At 64.0% G+C, this 13,285-nt stretch overlaps 2 protein-coding genes across 2 annotated transcripts; both read left to right on the top strand.

The window, feature by feature from the left end:
- Nucleotides 1-308: 308 nt before the first annotated feature.
- On the top strand, nucleotides 309-8,210 carry LOC309596940 (uncharacterized protein C20orf96; the record flags this gene model as incomplete). The annotated part of the gene is made up of 10 exons (XM_082325705.1): nucleotides 309-443; nucleotides 1,178-1,295; nucleotides 1,640-1,782; nucleotides 2,347-2,505; nucleotides 2,974-3,073; nucleotides 3,511-3,668; nucleotides 3,789-3,890; nucleotides 4,806-4,889; nucleotides 5,176-5,294; nucleotides 8,150-8,210. 10 exons carry the CDS (start codon nucleotides 309-311, stop codon nucleotides 8,208-8,210), a joined length of 1,179 nt encoding a protein of 392 aa, XP_082181831.1.
- Nucleotides 8,211-9,122: 912 nt separating this feature from the next.
- REM1 (RRAD and GEM like GTPase 1) lies at nucleotides 9,123-12,147 on the top strand. The gene is made up of 4 exons (XM_082326325.1): nucleotides 9,123-9,519; nucleotides 9,715-9,797; nucleotides 10,904-11,108; nucleotides 11,194-12,147. Exons 1-4 carry the CDS (start codon nucleotides 9,204-9,206, stop codon nucleotides 11,469-11,471), a joined length of 882 nt encoding a protein of 293 aa, XP_082182451.1. The 5' UTR covers nucleotides 9,123-9,203; the 3' UTR covers nucleotides 11,472-12,147.
- Nucleotides 12,148-13,285: the final 1,138 nt, after the last annotated feature.

Here is a 13,285-nt window from a genome sequence, read left to right on the forward strand (position 1 = left end):
CCACAAGGCTTCGTGTCCGCCGCGGCGGGCGGGACCGGTTCAGGGCGCGTTAGCCCGTGAGGCGGCCGCCATCCTCCGGGCTCTCCGGGGCGGCCGGTCCCCTCCCAGCCCCGGCGGCCCCGCCAGCAGCCGAGTCCCCGTCCCGCGGGGCTGTGCGGTGCGGCCCTGCGCCCGGACCCACCCCGCGGCGGCTCCCGGGCCGGTGGCTCCCGCCGTGCGGGGCCGGGGCGGGGCCGGCAGGGGGCGCCCCTCCCACCCCTTCCCGGGAGCGCGGGCCCCGCCCGGCGCCGTGCCCGCCTGCGGTCGCCATGGAGACGGGACGGGGGACGGGGGACGGGGGATCCCGGGGGGCCGTGGGGTACGGGGAGATCCTGGGGGGCCGTGGGGAACGGGGGGATCCCCGGGAGACTGTGGGGAACGGGGGATCCCCGGGAGGCCGTGGGGTACGGGGAGATCCCTGGGGGGCCGTGGGGAACGGGGGGATCCCCGGGAGACTGTGGAGTATGGGGGGATCCCTGGCGGGGCATGGGGTACGGGGGGATCGCGGGGGGGGGTCATGGGGTACGGGGGGCAGGAGGATGGCAGGGGCCATGATGAAGGGGGCTCCCCGTGGGGCGGGGGCTGGGGAGGGGTCCCCACAGGGGATGGGCAGGGGGCTCCGCGTGGGGCAGGGGGTGAGGGGGGTCCCCACAGGGGATGGGCAGGGGGCTCCCCGTGGGGCGGGGGAGGTGGGTGAAGGTGGGGTTCCCCCAGGGTACCAGAGCCCCGGGGGTGTCGCTGCCCCTCTGCTCTGACTTCGGACCCTGAGGCTGGCCCGCGGGGACGGGCAGAGCCGGGGGGCTCAGCCCCCTCAACGCCGTTACGCTGTTTCCTTCCAGAGCCGGGGCAGAGATGGATGCGCAGGGCCCGGTTCCCGGGATCGTGGAGGAGTTCAAGAGAATAGTTAAGTCTCTTGTTCCCGCGGGGTTTGTGGCATTTACTGCGCTGTGGTTATAAAGGCGGCGTCTCTCAAACAGAGGCCCGAGATTTGCTGCCGGTAAAGGGCTCGAAGGGGCACCTGGAAGCCCCAGGGGAGCTGCGGAGGGGAGCGGGACTGTGGGTCACGTCAGCGAGGTCTCTGCTCACAAACCTCCTCCGACTCCCCATCTTTTCTGTGCTGCTGTCGTGCTGAGTTTAGGATTACAGCAGATGGCAGGAGGCAGAAGCAGAAGAGAGGAACTCTCCAGCCCGCAGGTTGACCTTGCCGCCGCTCGCCGGTGAGGAGAAGAAGAAGAAAGGGGAGAAGACGAAGCCAGGTTGGGAGAGGTTCCCTTACACACCGCCCTGCTGTCCCCGCCCGCTGGTGCCGCTTTTGCGTTGACCCAGTGCTTTCTGCTGGGAAACATTCAGCAACAGCCACAAAGAGAAAATTACCCAAGGGGAAATGCTGAGAATAAGGGGGGAGAACTAGAAAGGAGCAGGGAGCGCCGCGCAGGCTCGGCTCCTGGGCTGTAACCGCGAGCCGCTTCTGCTGGGGCCGCAGAAGGTTTGAATTCAGTCTCGGTTCTTTATATTTCCCTCAGCCACACGTGACAGGAGAGATGTAAGGCGTTGAAACTGGACTGTGAAATAAGCACAGGCCTCTTTCTTGTCTCCCCAGTTGCGTTTACGCTGAGTAAAAAACCACCCTTGCCTTTGGAGACACCATCATCCCGAGAGAAATACACAAGTTTTGCTCAGAGGAAATTAGCGCTCAAGAAGGCTGAGTTAGCCAAAACCTTGGAAGAGATCAAAATCACCACGGTACGTGCCACCAGCACCCAGTGCTGGGACGTAGGTCGCGAATCCATCCAGTTACCGCCTTTATGGAGGAAATTCTAGCGGTCTGCCTCACTCTTGCAAAATGGCATGTGTTTGTTTATTAATACACTGGAGGTAATTATGCTGCTCTGCTTAATGCTGGTGAAATCTAACCTTGATATTGTCTATCAAGAAAAAATAAGAGAAACCAGGAGAGAGTCCAGACTGTAGCAGTAGGAGGGATGAGATTTAGGAAATGTGACCTGTTAGAAAAGACCATCGGTATCAGATTTTCTCAGTCTGGCAAAGAGAAGGTGGAGGTGGAGGACACGACCGCAGCTTTTTAGTAGGTGAAAGGTGGTTATAAAGGAGACGGTGACCCTGCAGCTGGCAGTGAGGAGCGCGGGAGCAGGGCTGTGCTGCGTGGGGGGAGGCAGCGTGCCTCCGCAGCGAGGCTGCTGTTACCACGGGACAGGAGTGTCCCAGCGACGGCAGACGATGCTGAGAAAACTTGGGGCGGGTGGGACTGGTGGAATCCACAACACTTTAATCCACAAATTCCCATAGAATCTGATCAACCTGAAGAAAAATGCCATCGAGGAGCTGAAGCAGCGCGGCACCCGCCTGGCAGAGACCAACTGCTGGCTGATTAAGGACATCCAGCACACTGATGACAGCACTGCCAAGCGAGCAAGGGTCCTGCTGCAGCAGTATGAAGTATTTCAGGTGAGGCTTTAGGGTTGCCCCACAGACCCAGCTCGGCAGAATGCAGAACTTCCATTACTCGTTAGCACTGGGGAGGGGTCAGGCGCTGCCCGGCCCCTTCCACCGCACCGAGCGTGACCGGAGCATCCCCAGCCCTGGGGGGAGCACTCTGACGCCCAAAGATCCCGTGAGATGCTCTTGTTTTGTGCCTGTTTTAAAGCCGCGAGAGCACCCTGACTGTAACTGTCCCAAGCGACAGCAGGCACCCCTGTAACAGCCCAAATCCGTCCCTCCATAACGTCCTTGGCTCCAGCCGGCCCCCGAAGCACGGCTCTGCTCCCCAGAGCAGCTCCCGTGCACCAGCCACAGCGACGGATTCCTCTGTGCTGCTAACGCAAGCAACAGCACGCGAGGGGAAGGTCAGGGGTGGTGCAGGGGGTGTTTCGGAGCTCTGTGGAATGAGCAGTGACTGGATTTCTCCCCGTGCAGAGGGTGAAGGCAATGGTGCAGACCTTCAGTCAGAACCGGCTGGATACAGCAAGGGCAGAGCTCCAGGAGATGGAGAAAACAATGGAAAAGAATCTGGGAAGTGAGTTGCCCACATTACTATGAAATGCAATCTCTACAACCGTGCTACCTTTGTTTTCCATTTTCTTAGGTTAAAGGCACTGTGTTGATCTTATAAATGTCAAACAATTCCATTTCTGAAAACGAATCGCGTTTGCTCTATGGGGGTGATCTTCCCGTCAGCCTGTCGGGAGGGGGAGCGCCCTGCGACACCCGGCAGCCCCTGCTCAGGGGGGTGGGAAGGATCGCCCGCCTCCTCAGCAGCCGTCTGCACCGTCCCCGCGGGGCAGGAGCTGGTCAAGGTGGCCTGACACGGGGGGCTGTTCCCCCTCCCCGCGGCGGGCGTCACCTCTGCAGAGAGAAGGGCTCAGGCAAACGCAGGACAGACTCCTTAGCTCAGTCAAGAAGCGAAGCTCTGGAACCCCTGGGTTGAGATTTTCTGTTTTAACTTTCAATCAGAGCTACAGCAGCAGCTGGATGAAGTCACATCAAAGGTCCAGGTTCTCCAGGACGAGCTCAGCGTCCTGCGGCCCTACATCGACGGGCAGTATCCGGAACAAGCTGTCCAGATAGTCCTTCTGCAGCGCAGCATCCAGAACCTGAAGAAGCAACAGCAGGTGCTGAGACCTCTCCTTCCCTGCAGCGGTGCCAGGGAGGAAGGAGAGGGCAGGGGAGGAAGGAACGCAATGGTTCTCCTGCCTAACGCTCCTCTTGTTTCTGCTTCCTGCCGTTCTCAGGAGGAGATAGACAAGACAGAAAAAATGGGGAAGGCTGTCTTGGAGGAATTGGAAAAGAAGGCACGGGCGGAACAGGAGGCGCTGCTGCAGAAAGTCGTGGAGGTTTGTGGCATTCGTGTGACGTCCCAGCAAGGGGGATCGGTTTCTGGGAGCTGGGAGACAAGGCAGGGACTCCCACACATTGCCCGTTAGCAACAGCGTGGTGCAGCCAGCACCCAAAGAGTAACAGAGCATCGCTGCTCCCCTCCTGATGCCGTGCTGGAGCTGTTTGTCCGTGCTGGAGCTGTTTGTCAGGCTGGGAGGGTACGTGAGAAGCGCTTCTGAGTCGCTGCGGTGGTCTGATGTGTTGAAATAGTCTCAGACTCCTGAGTGTTTGCCGCATGGAGGTGAGCGCTCTGTGACCCAACGTTCACCCTGCTTTTATGGTCCCTGTTTTATTACATTATTTAGGTAGCTGCTTCGCTAATTGGCCGTGACACCGCTGTGGCAGCGCACATATGTTTGTAATAAATTTATGAGGAAATTAAACTATATGCAGCAGTACAGAGCAGGGACTGCTGTCGTTCTTCCCAAAATAGGAGGAACTCCTGTTGCACAGTTCCTGCTCGCCTGATGCGCTTAGCGCTTTTCCTGGGTTAGCAGCTTGAGAGCACTAAGAAAATATTAATTATTGACTCCATTTACAGCCTGCTCTGATGCAGAACTGCTGTGCCCTTTTACAGGGGAACTTATAAGCACAGGCGAAATCGGTTACCCAAGCAAGATTAATAAGCTTTCGCTGGGAAACTGAACTGGATCTCTTGAGTTCCTCAGTCCTGTTCCGTGATCAGCACAATGTGAGCTCAACGACAGTCTCTTTCTAGAGCTGGAACCCGAACCTTGTTAGAGCAGAAATCATTTTCTTGAAGAGCGACGCATCCGGAGACGGCCGGCATTGGCACCCGGCAGTGGCAGGGTTTCATGCTGCAGGTCACCGTGGAGTTTCTTCAGCTGGTTTTCTTCTCTTCACCCACGCAGGAGACATTGCTGCACCAGGATGGCCTGAAGCAGATGGTGATAAACAACCACATCCTGCGACGTGAAATACTGAGGCAAAGGGAGGTGAGCGAGCTGGGGGAGAACCCGCGCTGTGCAGCCACCCTCGGCCCTTGCCCTTTGGGAGGATTTTGTCCGCCTCAGTGGGGTCCGTTGCCTTCCGTTTCCACTGGAGTCGGTGGGCTGCTAGGGCACCCTGAGGGGGAGCAGCCCAGCAGGTGTTTCAGGAAGCCTGCTAGGGGCTTGCTTGCACGAGGGAAGTTTTCTAGCTCTGCTGTTTGCAAAATCTCTAAAACTTTAATTCTCGCTTCTCTTGCAAAGTAAGGAACTCTCAGAAATGTCGTTCCTTCAGATTATTAAGGACCTGGAAGAGGAGATTGGTGAGCTGAAGAGAAGCATCCAGACACTCCGCCAGCGGGCAGGAGACCCAAGAGAGCTGATCTTTGCTGACGTTCTTCTCCGCAGACCGAAGTAAGGCTGGTCAGTGGGCGTGCGCAGCCCTTTCTCTGTGGCCTTGGCTGGCAGAGTCTTTGGCACCGAGGGCTAATAACCTTACCCCATCGTTTCCACAGACATCACTGTTAAACTTACACCCAGCCGGGGTGTAAACCCACAGTGACGCTGGGCTCTGCTTGGGAAGACGGCGGCAGGGTCTCGCGGCCTTGCCCGAGAGCGGCGAGGAACCAGCCGCGGCTCGTACTGGTGTGCTGCAGCCTTGGTCACGTCACATCTCTCTTCTGGGCTTCCAAGTGGAGATTATCAGTGGCCACAGCTGGGGCCAGCCGGGGCCAGCAGAGCTTTTCTAGGCCTTTGTGCCCACGCTGACTCTTACTTTATTGTTGTTTTCACTTTGTAGTTGGGAAACAAAACTGAGGGCAGGGGGCAGGCTGGCGAGGAGCGTCCCTCTCAGGGCAGGTCTTGCCCGTCGGGAGCCGCCTTGCTGGCTGTGTGCAGTGGCACCGGCGCCCTGCGAGAGCAAAGACGGGCAGCCGTTTCCCTCCTATGTAAGAAAATGCGTTGGTGACATCGGCTGGCAGCAAAAAGGCAAAACTTTTGCTATCTTTCTCAGTGCTCTTTCCAGGCCCCAGTTCACTGGTAGCTAATTACTTCCCGAGGGGAGGTTGTGGGTAATCCCCACTCCTGCTTACCCGTGGGTGCTGTGCTGATGCTGGATATAAGAATGACAAAGCGTAAGGCGAATCCTCGCTTAGCGCTGATGGGGAGAAGGCCCCGCCAGCTCCAGCACGGGAATACTGGGCTCTCCTCTCCAGGGACAGACCCAGACTGGCCGAGTCTGTGGGCTGAAGCATGCCAGCAGCCAGCTGCGGCACGCTGTTTTCCACCCTCCCCACGGCAGGCCGAAGGCGTAACGCTGACCCTTGTCCCGTGGCAGCGGGGTCCTGCCCAGGACAGGACAAATCACAAAAATCATCACTGATTTAGAGCTGCCAAGGTGCCTTGGCTTTCTGTGCTGTCTGCTGACCAGGGCTACAAACCTGAGAAAACAAATGGGTCCAATGTGTTTAAATCTCGAGTATGCCGTAGTCCGAAGCCCGTAGTTGTGTGCAGAACCGCGTGCACATGAGCGTGTATTTACAGCAGCTGCCTATACAAATTGTTCTTGGCCCACAGACGTCTGTTAGCGGAGCCGTTCCTTTCCAGCGGGTCCCGCAGGTGCAGGCCAGCCCCTCCACGCCTCGCACGGGGGTTATTTTGCATGGAAATATCCTCCCTCGGGATGAGCAGACGCTCGCCCAGCAAACCGGTGGTGGTGCGGGCGACGAGAGGGGCTGGATCTCCCGCTCCAGGGCCTGGCTTTCAGCTGGAAGCCAGGTAGGGCTGCAGCGCTGCGGAGGCACGAGCCGAAGCAGGAGGAAAGCCTGGAATGCGTTGGGAGACTGCGGGGGGAGATGAGCGGCTGCGTGACGGATTAGCGCAACTTAATTTTTTTTTTTCCGATAAAAAAATGATAACAAAAGGGAATTAATTAGCCTCGACAGCTGGGGGGGCTGGGGTTACTGAGGGTGGCTGGGAGAAGAGTTAAAAATAGCAGGAAAGCCTAAGTGGAAAGTTTCTGTAACATCACAAGTCAGGCATTTGGTGCTTACCCGCCCTGACAGGCGGGAGCCCGTGCCAGAGCCCTCTCCGCCATCCCTCAGCCCTTTCCCACTGACCTCCCTGCAACTTTTCGCACGACTTCACCAGCCCTTCGTTTCTGCTAATTAACCCTTTGGTTCCAGACACTGGATTTGCTTCTTGAAAGAGGAAAATCGGACACGAGCTGTGCTCAGCCTGGACGCGTAAGGGTGTGTAGGCGCCCAGGACTCTTGCCGGCCCTCCTTGTGTCCCTGCGTGCCGCTGGCAGCGCGTGGAGCCCAGAGGAGCTGTAACCCTCTGCGTATCCGTTCCCATCTGCGTTTTGGTTTCTCCTTATTAGAAATCCTTTTGCTTCAAGGGGCCCTGGGTGGATTTCGCCAGCAGCTTCAAGCCCCACGCTGCAGGCATCTGGACGCACAGTTTGTCCTGGGCTGAGACGGAGATGGATGAGCGCAGCTCGGAGCAAGCCCAGCTCGCTGCGCTTGTCCTCCCTCTGCGAGAAAGCAGATGTACCCGGCTGCTCCGACGGGCTTTCTCTGCTTCTGTTTGTCTTTCGGGATTGACAGTGAGGGGCGGCTAATTTCATTCCTTCTCCCCCCCGGAGCCCCGGGGCTCACATCTGGCTCTGCCGCTCGGGGAAGGCCAGCGAGCACCGAGCCTGCCTTGCGGCGGGCTCAGCCGCAAGCGCGGTCTGAGACAGGGCCGCGGAGCCCGGCTCAGGCTTGGAGCTGGTTTCTTTTGTAGGCAGAGGGGTTAGCGGCCGGGGCAGACCCTGAAGGGTGAGCCGAAAAGCAAAATGGTGCTGGGGTGAGCTGAAGGGCAGGCTGGGCTCGGCTTCATGCCGAACAGGGGCTGTGCGCAGCAACCCTCACCTGGTTTTAAAGGGTTTTTCCCCCTGCTTCCCCAGCTTGCTGTGTCCTGCGTCCCAGAACAAGTGTCTGGTCCCTCCCTGCTGAAAACCCGTCCCAGGCCCTGGGGACAGGGGGTGGCACAGCGGACACAAGGCAGGCCTCCCTCCACCCGCCCCGTGCCCACCCACGGCCGGGCTGCCGCGCAGGGGACGGGACGCCTCCGAGCTCTGGGTGGGCTACACACAGCGTCCGAGCAGTCACCCACCTCCCGCCCCGGCCGCAGGAGCTTCTCCTCCTCCTCCTCGCACCCAACCAGCCGAAGCAGGGCGGCTTAGTCCTTGCTCTGCCCCTCCTGACTCTCCTCTCTCCCCGTCTCAGGTGCACGCCGGATTCCGAGGTGGTCCTCAGCATCCCCGCCGCGGAGACGCCGCTCACCTGACGCTCGGCCGGGCTCCGCTCGCAGGCCCCTCGCCCAGCGCACGGCTCGGCCGAGGCACCGAGCTGCAAATCCCCTCCTTTGCCGTCGGCGGACTCGCAGATGCAGTTGTATGGCGCGGTAAAGGCGTTGCCATCATTCGTGGGCTGTGCCACGCTCACCGGCTGCTCTCCATGAGGCTCTGCCAGCACGTCCCAGCGTGGGCTGGACTGGTGCCCAGACCGGTGCCGGCGCAGGGCCGGTGCTCGGGCAGTTTGGTGCTGGTGCCAGCACCAGTGGTGCCGCAGCACCCGTGGGTCCGGGCCAGCCAACAGCTTCAAATAAAACCAGCTCCTGTTCTCACCGGTGCCAAGCGAGCCGCCGGCCGCGCTTCCCATCACCGGCCCTTGGCGACGGGGCTGTGGCATCTGCCGGGCTCCGAGGTCCCGGCAAAGCGCAGCCCCACCGGGCACCGGGCACCGGGCACCGGGCAGGACCGGCCCGGGCTCGGCTCGCTCCTTACTTGGCGAAGCGGCGGAGCCGTGCGCTGCCCCGCATCGCCGCGAGATGGAGCGGGGCCGGGGCGGCGGGGAGCGGGGCCGCGGGGCTCGGGGGAGCGGAGGGGCCCTGCCCCACGCAGGGGGGGAGCGGGGGGACCCTGCCCCACGCAGGGGGGAGCCTGGCCGAGCCCCCGCCCGCGGCAGCGCATCCCGCAGCGGGACGCGCCCCGGGGAAGCCGCCGTGTCCCGGCACCGGGAGCCCCGCGGGGACCTCGGGGACCGGAGAGGGGCGGCCGGGGCCGGGGCCGGGGCCGGGGCCGGGGCCGGGGCCGGGGTGTGTCTGGCGGGGGAGGGACCGGGCGCGGCCCGGGGCTCCACCTCCCGGGGTTTAAAGCCCGGGCCGGGCAGCGGCGAGCCTGTCCCGGGGAAAGTTGTGTCCGAGCTACCGCCGGCACCGGCACCGGCAGCGGGGCCCCTCGGGGCGGCCCCCCCAGCCCCGCTGCCCTCGGTGCCGCAGATGACCCTGAACACGCAGCACGGCAGCCGGAGCCCGCTGCGGAGGAGGGCCAGCACCCCTCTCCCGCGGCCGGGGGTACCGGGTGCCACGGCGAGGGGCGAGCCCTGCCACCCCCAGCTTGGCCACTCCGCGTCCGAGCCAGGTGGCCGGGCCGCGGCACCCCGGGGCAGCTGGTCCTCCGAGTCCTCGGGCTCCTCCGGCTGCTGGGAGCCCCTGTACCGCGTGGTGCTGCTGGGGGACCCCGGCGTGGGCAAGACCAGCTTGGTCAACCTCTTCGCCGGCGTCCAGGAGCGGGACCTGCTGGAGCAGCACGGAGGTGGGTGCCTGGCGGGGGCTGCTTGGGGCCCCTCTGCAGCAGGGTCACCCGCCGCGGGCCCGGAGGAGGCGGCGGGGAGGCAGCGCGCGTCCGGGCGTCGTGCACGGCCCCGTGGTGGGAAAAACCCGTGTGCGAGGCCGAGTCTCGGCTGCCCGGGCAGTGCCGCGCTAACCGGGCTCTCCCGGTGTCTCGCAGAGGCCGCGTACGAGCGCACGCTGTCCGTGGATGGCGAGGAGACCACGCTGCTGGTGATGGACACCTGGGAGCCGGAGCAGCGGGTACAGCGGGGCTGGGCGCTGCGGGGGACGTTGTACGGGCACGGCCGCTGCTTCGGGGCCTCTGAGCGCCCCAGAGGTCCCCCTGGGGGTCCCAGGGCTCGCTGCTGCCCTTGCCGCAGAGCGGGGACACGCTGGGGCCGGTCACATCTCTGACCGGCTCTTTGCCCACCTCTCCCGGCACCGGGGGCTGCCCACCGTGTTCTCGCCGGTGGGGGCTCTCGTGGCGAGGCACCGCGAGCGCAGGAGCAGCGGCGTGGGCACGGGGCGCCCCTCGCACGCGGGGCGGGCGGGCAGGGGGAGAAGGGGCTGTGTGGTGGAAGGAGCGTGGTGCCGGCCCGCTTCGAAATGCGTGGGAACGGTTTGGGAATGGGGCTGAAGGAGCCGACTGGGCAAATCCACGTGAGACGGTGCTGCCAGCCAGGACACGCGCTTCAGCAGGCAGAGCGGTGGCCTCCAGAGCCCGGCGAGCGGCATTCCTTCCCCCAGCGCACGGAGGCATCTCCTGGGCAGAAATGCCAGCGCCGCTGTCACCACCTCCCTCGAAACCCCCCTTTGCCTCCCTCCGTGCCGGGGCCCGGCATTCCCGCGGGCGCCAGCGGCCGGTCCCCAGGAGCGGGGCTGGAGCCGGTGCCCGGGCTGGGCACGGCACCCGCGGGGCTGGGGCCGCATTTTGTGGCTGCGCTGTCCGGAGATGCCCCAGCACCGTGACCCCCCGACAACGCCCTTTATTTCTGCTGTTGCTTAATCCCACCCTGCCCAGCAGGGACCGGTGCCTGGCTCAGGCAGGGCGCTGCGCCCACGACGCCGGCGTTGCATGGCTGAGGGCGGCTCCGGGCGGTGCAGCCGCAGCCCCCGAGCCAAGCTGAGCCCACAGCCCCAGTTTGCTGCTGATAGAGGAGGAAACTCTCAAACACCCCCCAAAATCAGGAGCTTTTAAGCTGCATTTTATTAATGGGGCCACGTGTCCGCTCCCCGTGATGTGGGGGGTGGTGGGGCGCGCTGGCAGGTCCCGTCGGTGCCGGGGTGCTCCGCTGTCCCCCGGCAGCGGTCAGGGCTGCCAGCAGCCCCTGCAGAGCAGTGACATCTCGTTCCCTGTGCGACGGCAGGGTGAGGAGAGCTGGCGCCGCAACCAGTGCCTGCAGGTGGGCAACGCCTACGTCATCGTCTACTCCATCACCGACCGCGGCAGCTTTGAGAGCGCCTCGGAGCTGCGCATCGAGCTGCGCCGCGCGCGGCAGGCCGAGGACATCCCCATCATCCTGGTGGGGAACAAAACCGACCTGGTGCGGTGCCGCGAGGTCTCTGTCGAAGGTGAGCGGTGGAGGGGGGCTCCGGCTGGTGGGGACCCCCCTGGGAGCCCCGCGCCCGGCTCCCTGCCCAGCTGCTTCCCTTGCAGAGGGCCGTGCCTGCGCCGTGGTGTTCGACTGCAAGTTCATCGAGACGTCGGCGGCTCTGCAGCACAACGTGGCTGAGCTCTTCGAGGGGGTGGTGCGGCAGATCCGCCTGCGCCGCGGCGGCAAGGAGGCCCCCGCGCACCCTGCGCCCGGCCAGAAGCGCAAGGAGAGCCTCACCAAGAGAGCCCGGCGCTTCCTCGACAGGCTGGTGGCCAGGAACAGCAGCAAAGTGGCCCTCAAAGTCCGCTCCAAGTCCTGCCACGACCTGTCCGTGCTCTGAGAGCCGCCGCCTTCCCGACCCTCTGCACGCGCAGGCTGGGGACTCTCCTCTCTGCCAGCAGCGTGGCCAGCGGCTCTGTGGGTGCAAGGAGAGCCCAGACAGAGCTGGAGCGATGCTGAGGACGTGGAGCCGTTTTAACCGGTGCTGAGGGGTGCTCGGGGTGCTCTGGATCCGGCCGCTTCCCTTCCAGGAGAGCGGACAAGTGGGCCCGGGTCCCCCAGGCTGCACCCATGGAGCAGCGGGTGGGACAGGCCCCTGTGCTCGGGGCGGTGGGATCCTGGCTTACGGAGGCTCCTGGGGAGCCAGAGGCGAGGGGCGGCCGTGCCCCGGCACAGGGCTGCCTGCAGGGCTGGAGCAGCTCCGGAGGCTGCCGGGAGCGGGGCCAGTCCTGCCCGTGGTGCCCGTCCTTCGCAGGGCAGCAGGGACCGGTGAGGGCACCGTAGCCGTGTCCGCCTTGGGGACATCCTGGAGCCTGGCCGGGGAGAGGGGCTGGGGGAGCACCGGCAGCATCGCCTGGCACCCCCGGCCCCTCCGCGCCGGGGCTTTGTGCCACGTCTCCCTGGCACCAGTGTTTCTCAGACTGAGGTTTTTCTGCTGTCTCTGTACTGGTGCAATGGGGAAACCCCTTGATCTGCAGAATAAACCGCATCAGGGAGGTGCTGGTCTCTGCTGGGTCCCTGCCACGGAGAGCTGCATCCCAGAGCCATGTGGCGGGATTCAAGCCTGCTTCCTCGCCCGTGGCCAGCGCAGAGGACCTGCCTCCTGCTCCAGCCAGGCCTCGGCGGGCTCCAGCCTCACCAGCTGAAACACCTCGGGGCAGGGAGAGCCTCCATCCGCGGCCTCCTTTGGCCGCCCTTGGTGGAAGTCCCAATTCCTTGTCCAGCATCGTCCCCTGCGATGGCAGAAGCCTCCAGCCCCCCTGCACCTCCTGGCTCCTGCCCGGCTCTGGAAAAGCCTCCGGGAAGGGCTGAGCTCTGCTGAGGTGCAGGTTTCAAGCCCCTGAGCACCGTGGGAGCCGCAGCCCGGCAGGGAGCCGGGTGCTCGGAGGCTCCCGGTGCCCCGGGAAGGGGCAGGGAGGCAGGAGCCGAGCAGTGTGGCACCGGCCGCAGCGCGGCACAGCCGGGAAGGGACGTGCTTGGCTGCAGCGAGCAGCGAGTGACCCCGGGCACCCGGGGAGGCAATGCTGGAGCTGCGTGGGCTCTGCCGGTTGTTTTTAGGCTGTGCTGCCAGCGAGCAGCCGGGAGGCCGCGGGGCAGCCTGCTCGGCGGCCCCGGGCCCGGCGCCAGGGAGGATCAGCGGTGCCCTCTCCCCCCGGGTCAGGTCGGGAGTTTCCGCTCGCTGTGCGGCTCGAGCATGGGGAGCCGCTGGCCGCGGCCGGCGCGGTGCAGCCGGAGAGGGGGTCACCGGTGCAAAAGGGACGCTGGGATGGGGCAGCGCCCTGTCCCCATGGGAAAATGGTCTCTCCACAGGTGCAAACCCCAGCGAAGGCTTCTCCCTGCAGGCTCTGTCCCCAGGACCAGGGAAGCCTGCTCGGACTTTTCTCCTTGTTGCTCCATGCCTCCCTGAACCGTTGGCGTCCGTGGCGTTGTTGCTCTCCCCTTGCTGCTGCTCTGGCTCCGGCTGCTCTGCCGGGGCCCTGCCCTGGGGCTCCGCGCACCCCGGTTCCTGGCGCTGCTGGACGCGATGCTGTGGTTCACACAGCGTCAGCCACGCCGGGGCCGGGGGCTGCATGCCAGGGCCGGGGGCTCCTCGCTGCTGCCGGTCCCTCCCGCAGCTGCAGCCGGCGTTTCCCTGCGCGGGGAGGCCACGGGATG

Source organism: Platalea leucorodia (assembly GCF_965183815.1).
Source record: "Platalea leucorodia genome assembly, chromosome: 13".
Classification (NCBI taxonomy): domain Eukaryota; kingdom Metazoa; phylum Chordata; class Aves; order Pelecaniformes; family Threskiornithidae; genus Platalea; species Platalea leucorodia.

What these genes read in the sequence shown, in the direction of transcription:
- REM1 (XM_082326325.1), top strand. Translation starts at nt 9,204, where the DNA reads ATGACCCTGAACACGCAGCACGGCAGCCGGAGCCCGCTGCGGAGGAGG. An exon ending in CCTGCTGGAGCAGCACGGAG is followed by an intron (nt 9,520 to 9,714) that starts GTGGGTGCCTGG and finishes GGTGTCTCGCAG; the next exon opens with AGGCCGCGTACGAGCGCACG. An exon ending in CCTGGGAGCCGGAGCAGCGG is followed by an intron (nt 9,798 to 10,903) that starts GTACAGCGGGGC and finishes GTGCGACGGCAG; the next exon opens with GGTGAGGAGAGCTGGCGCCG.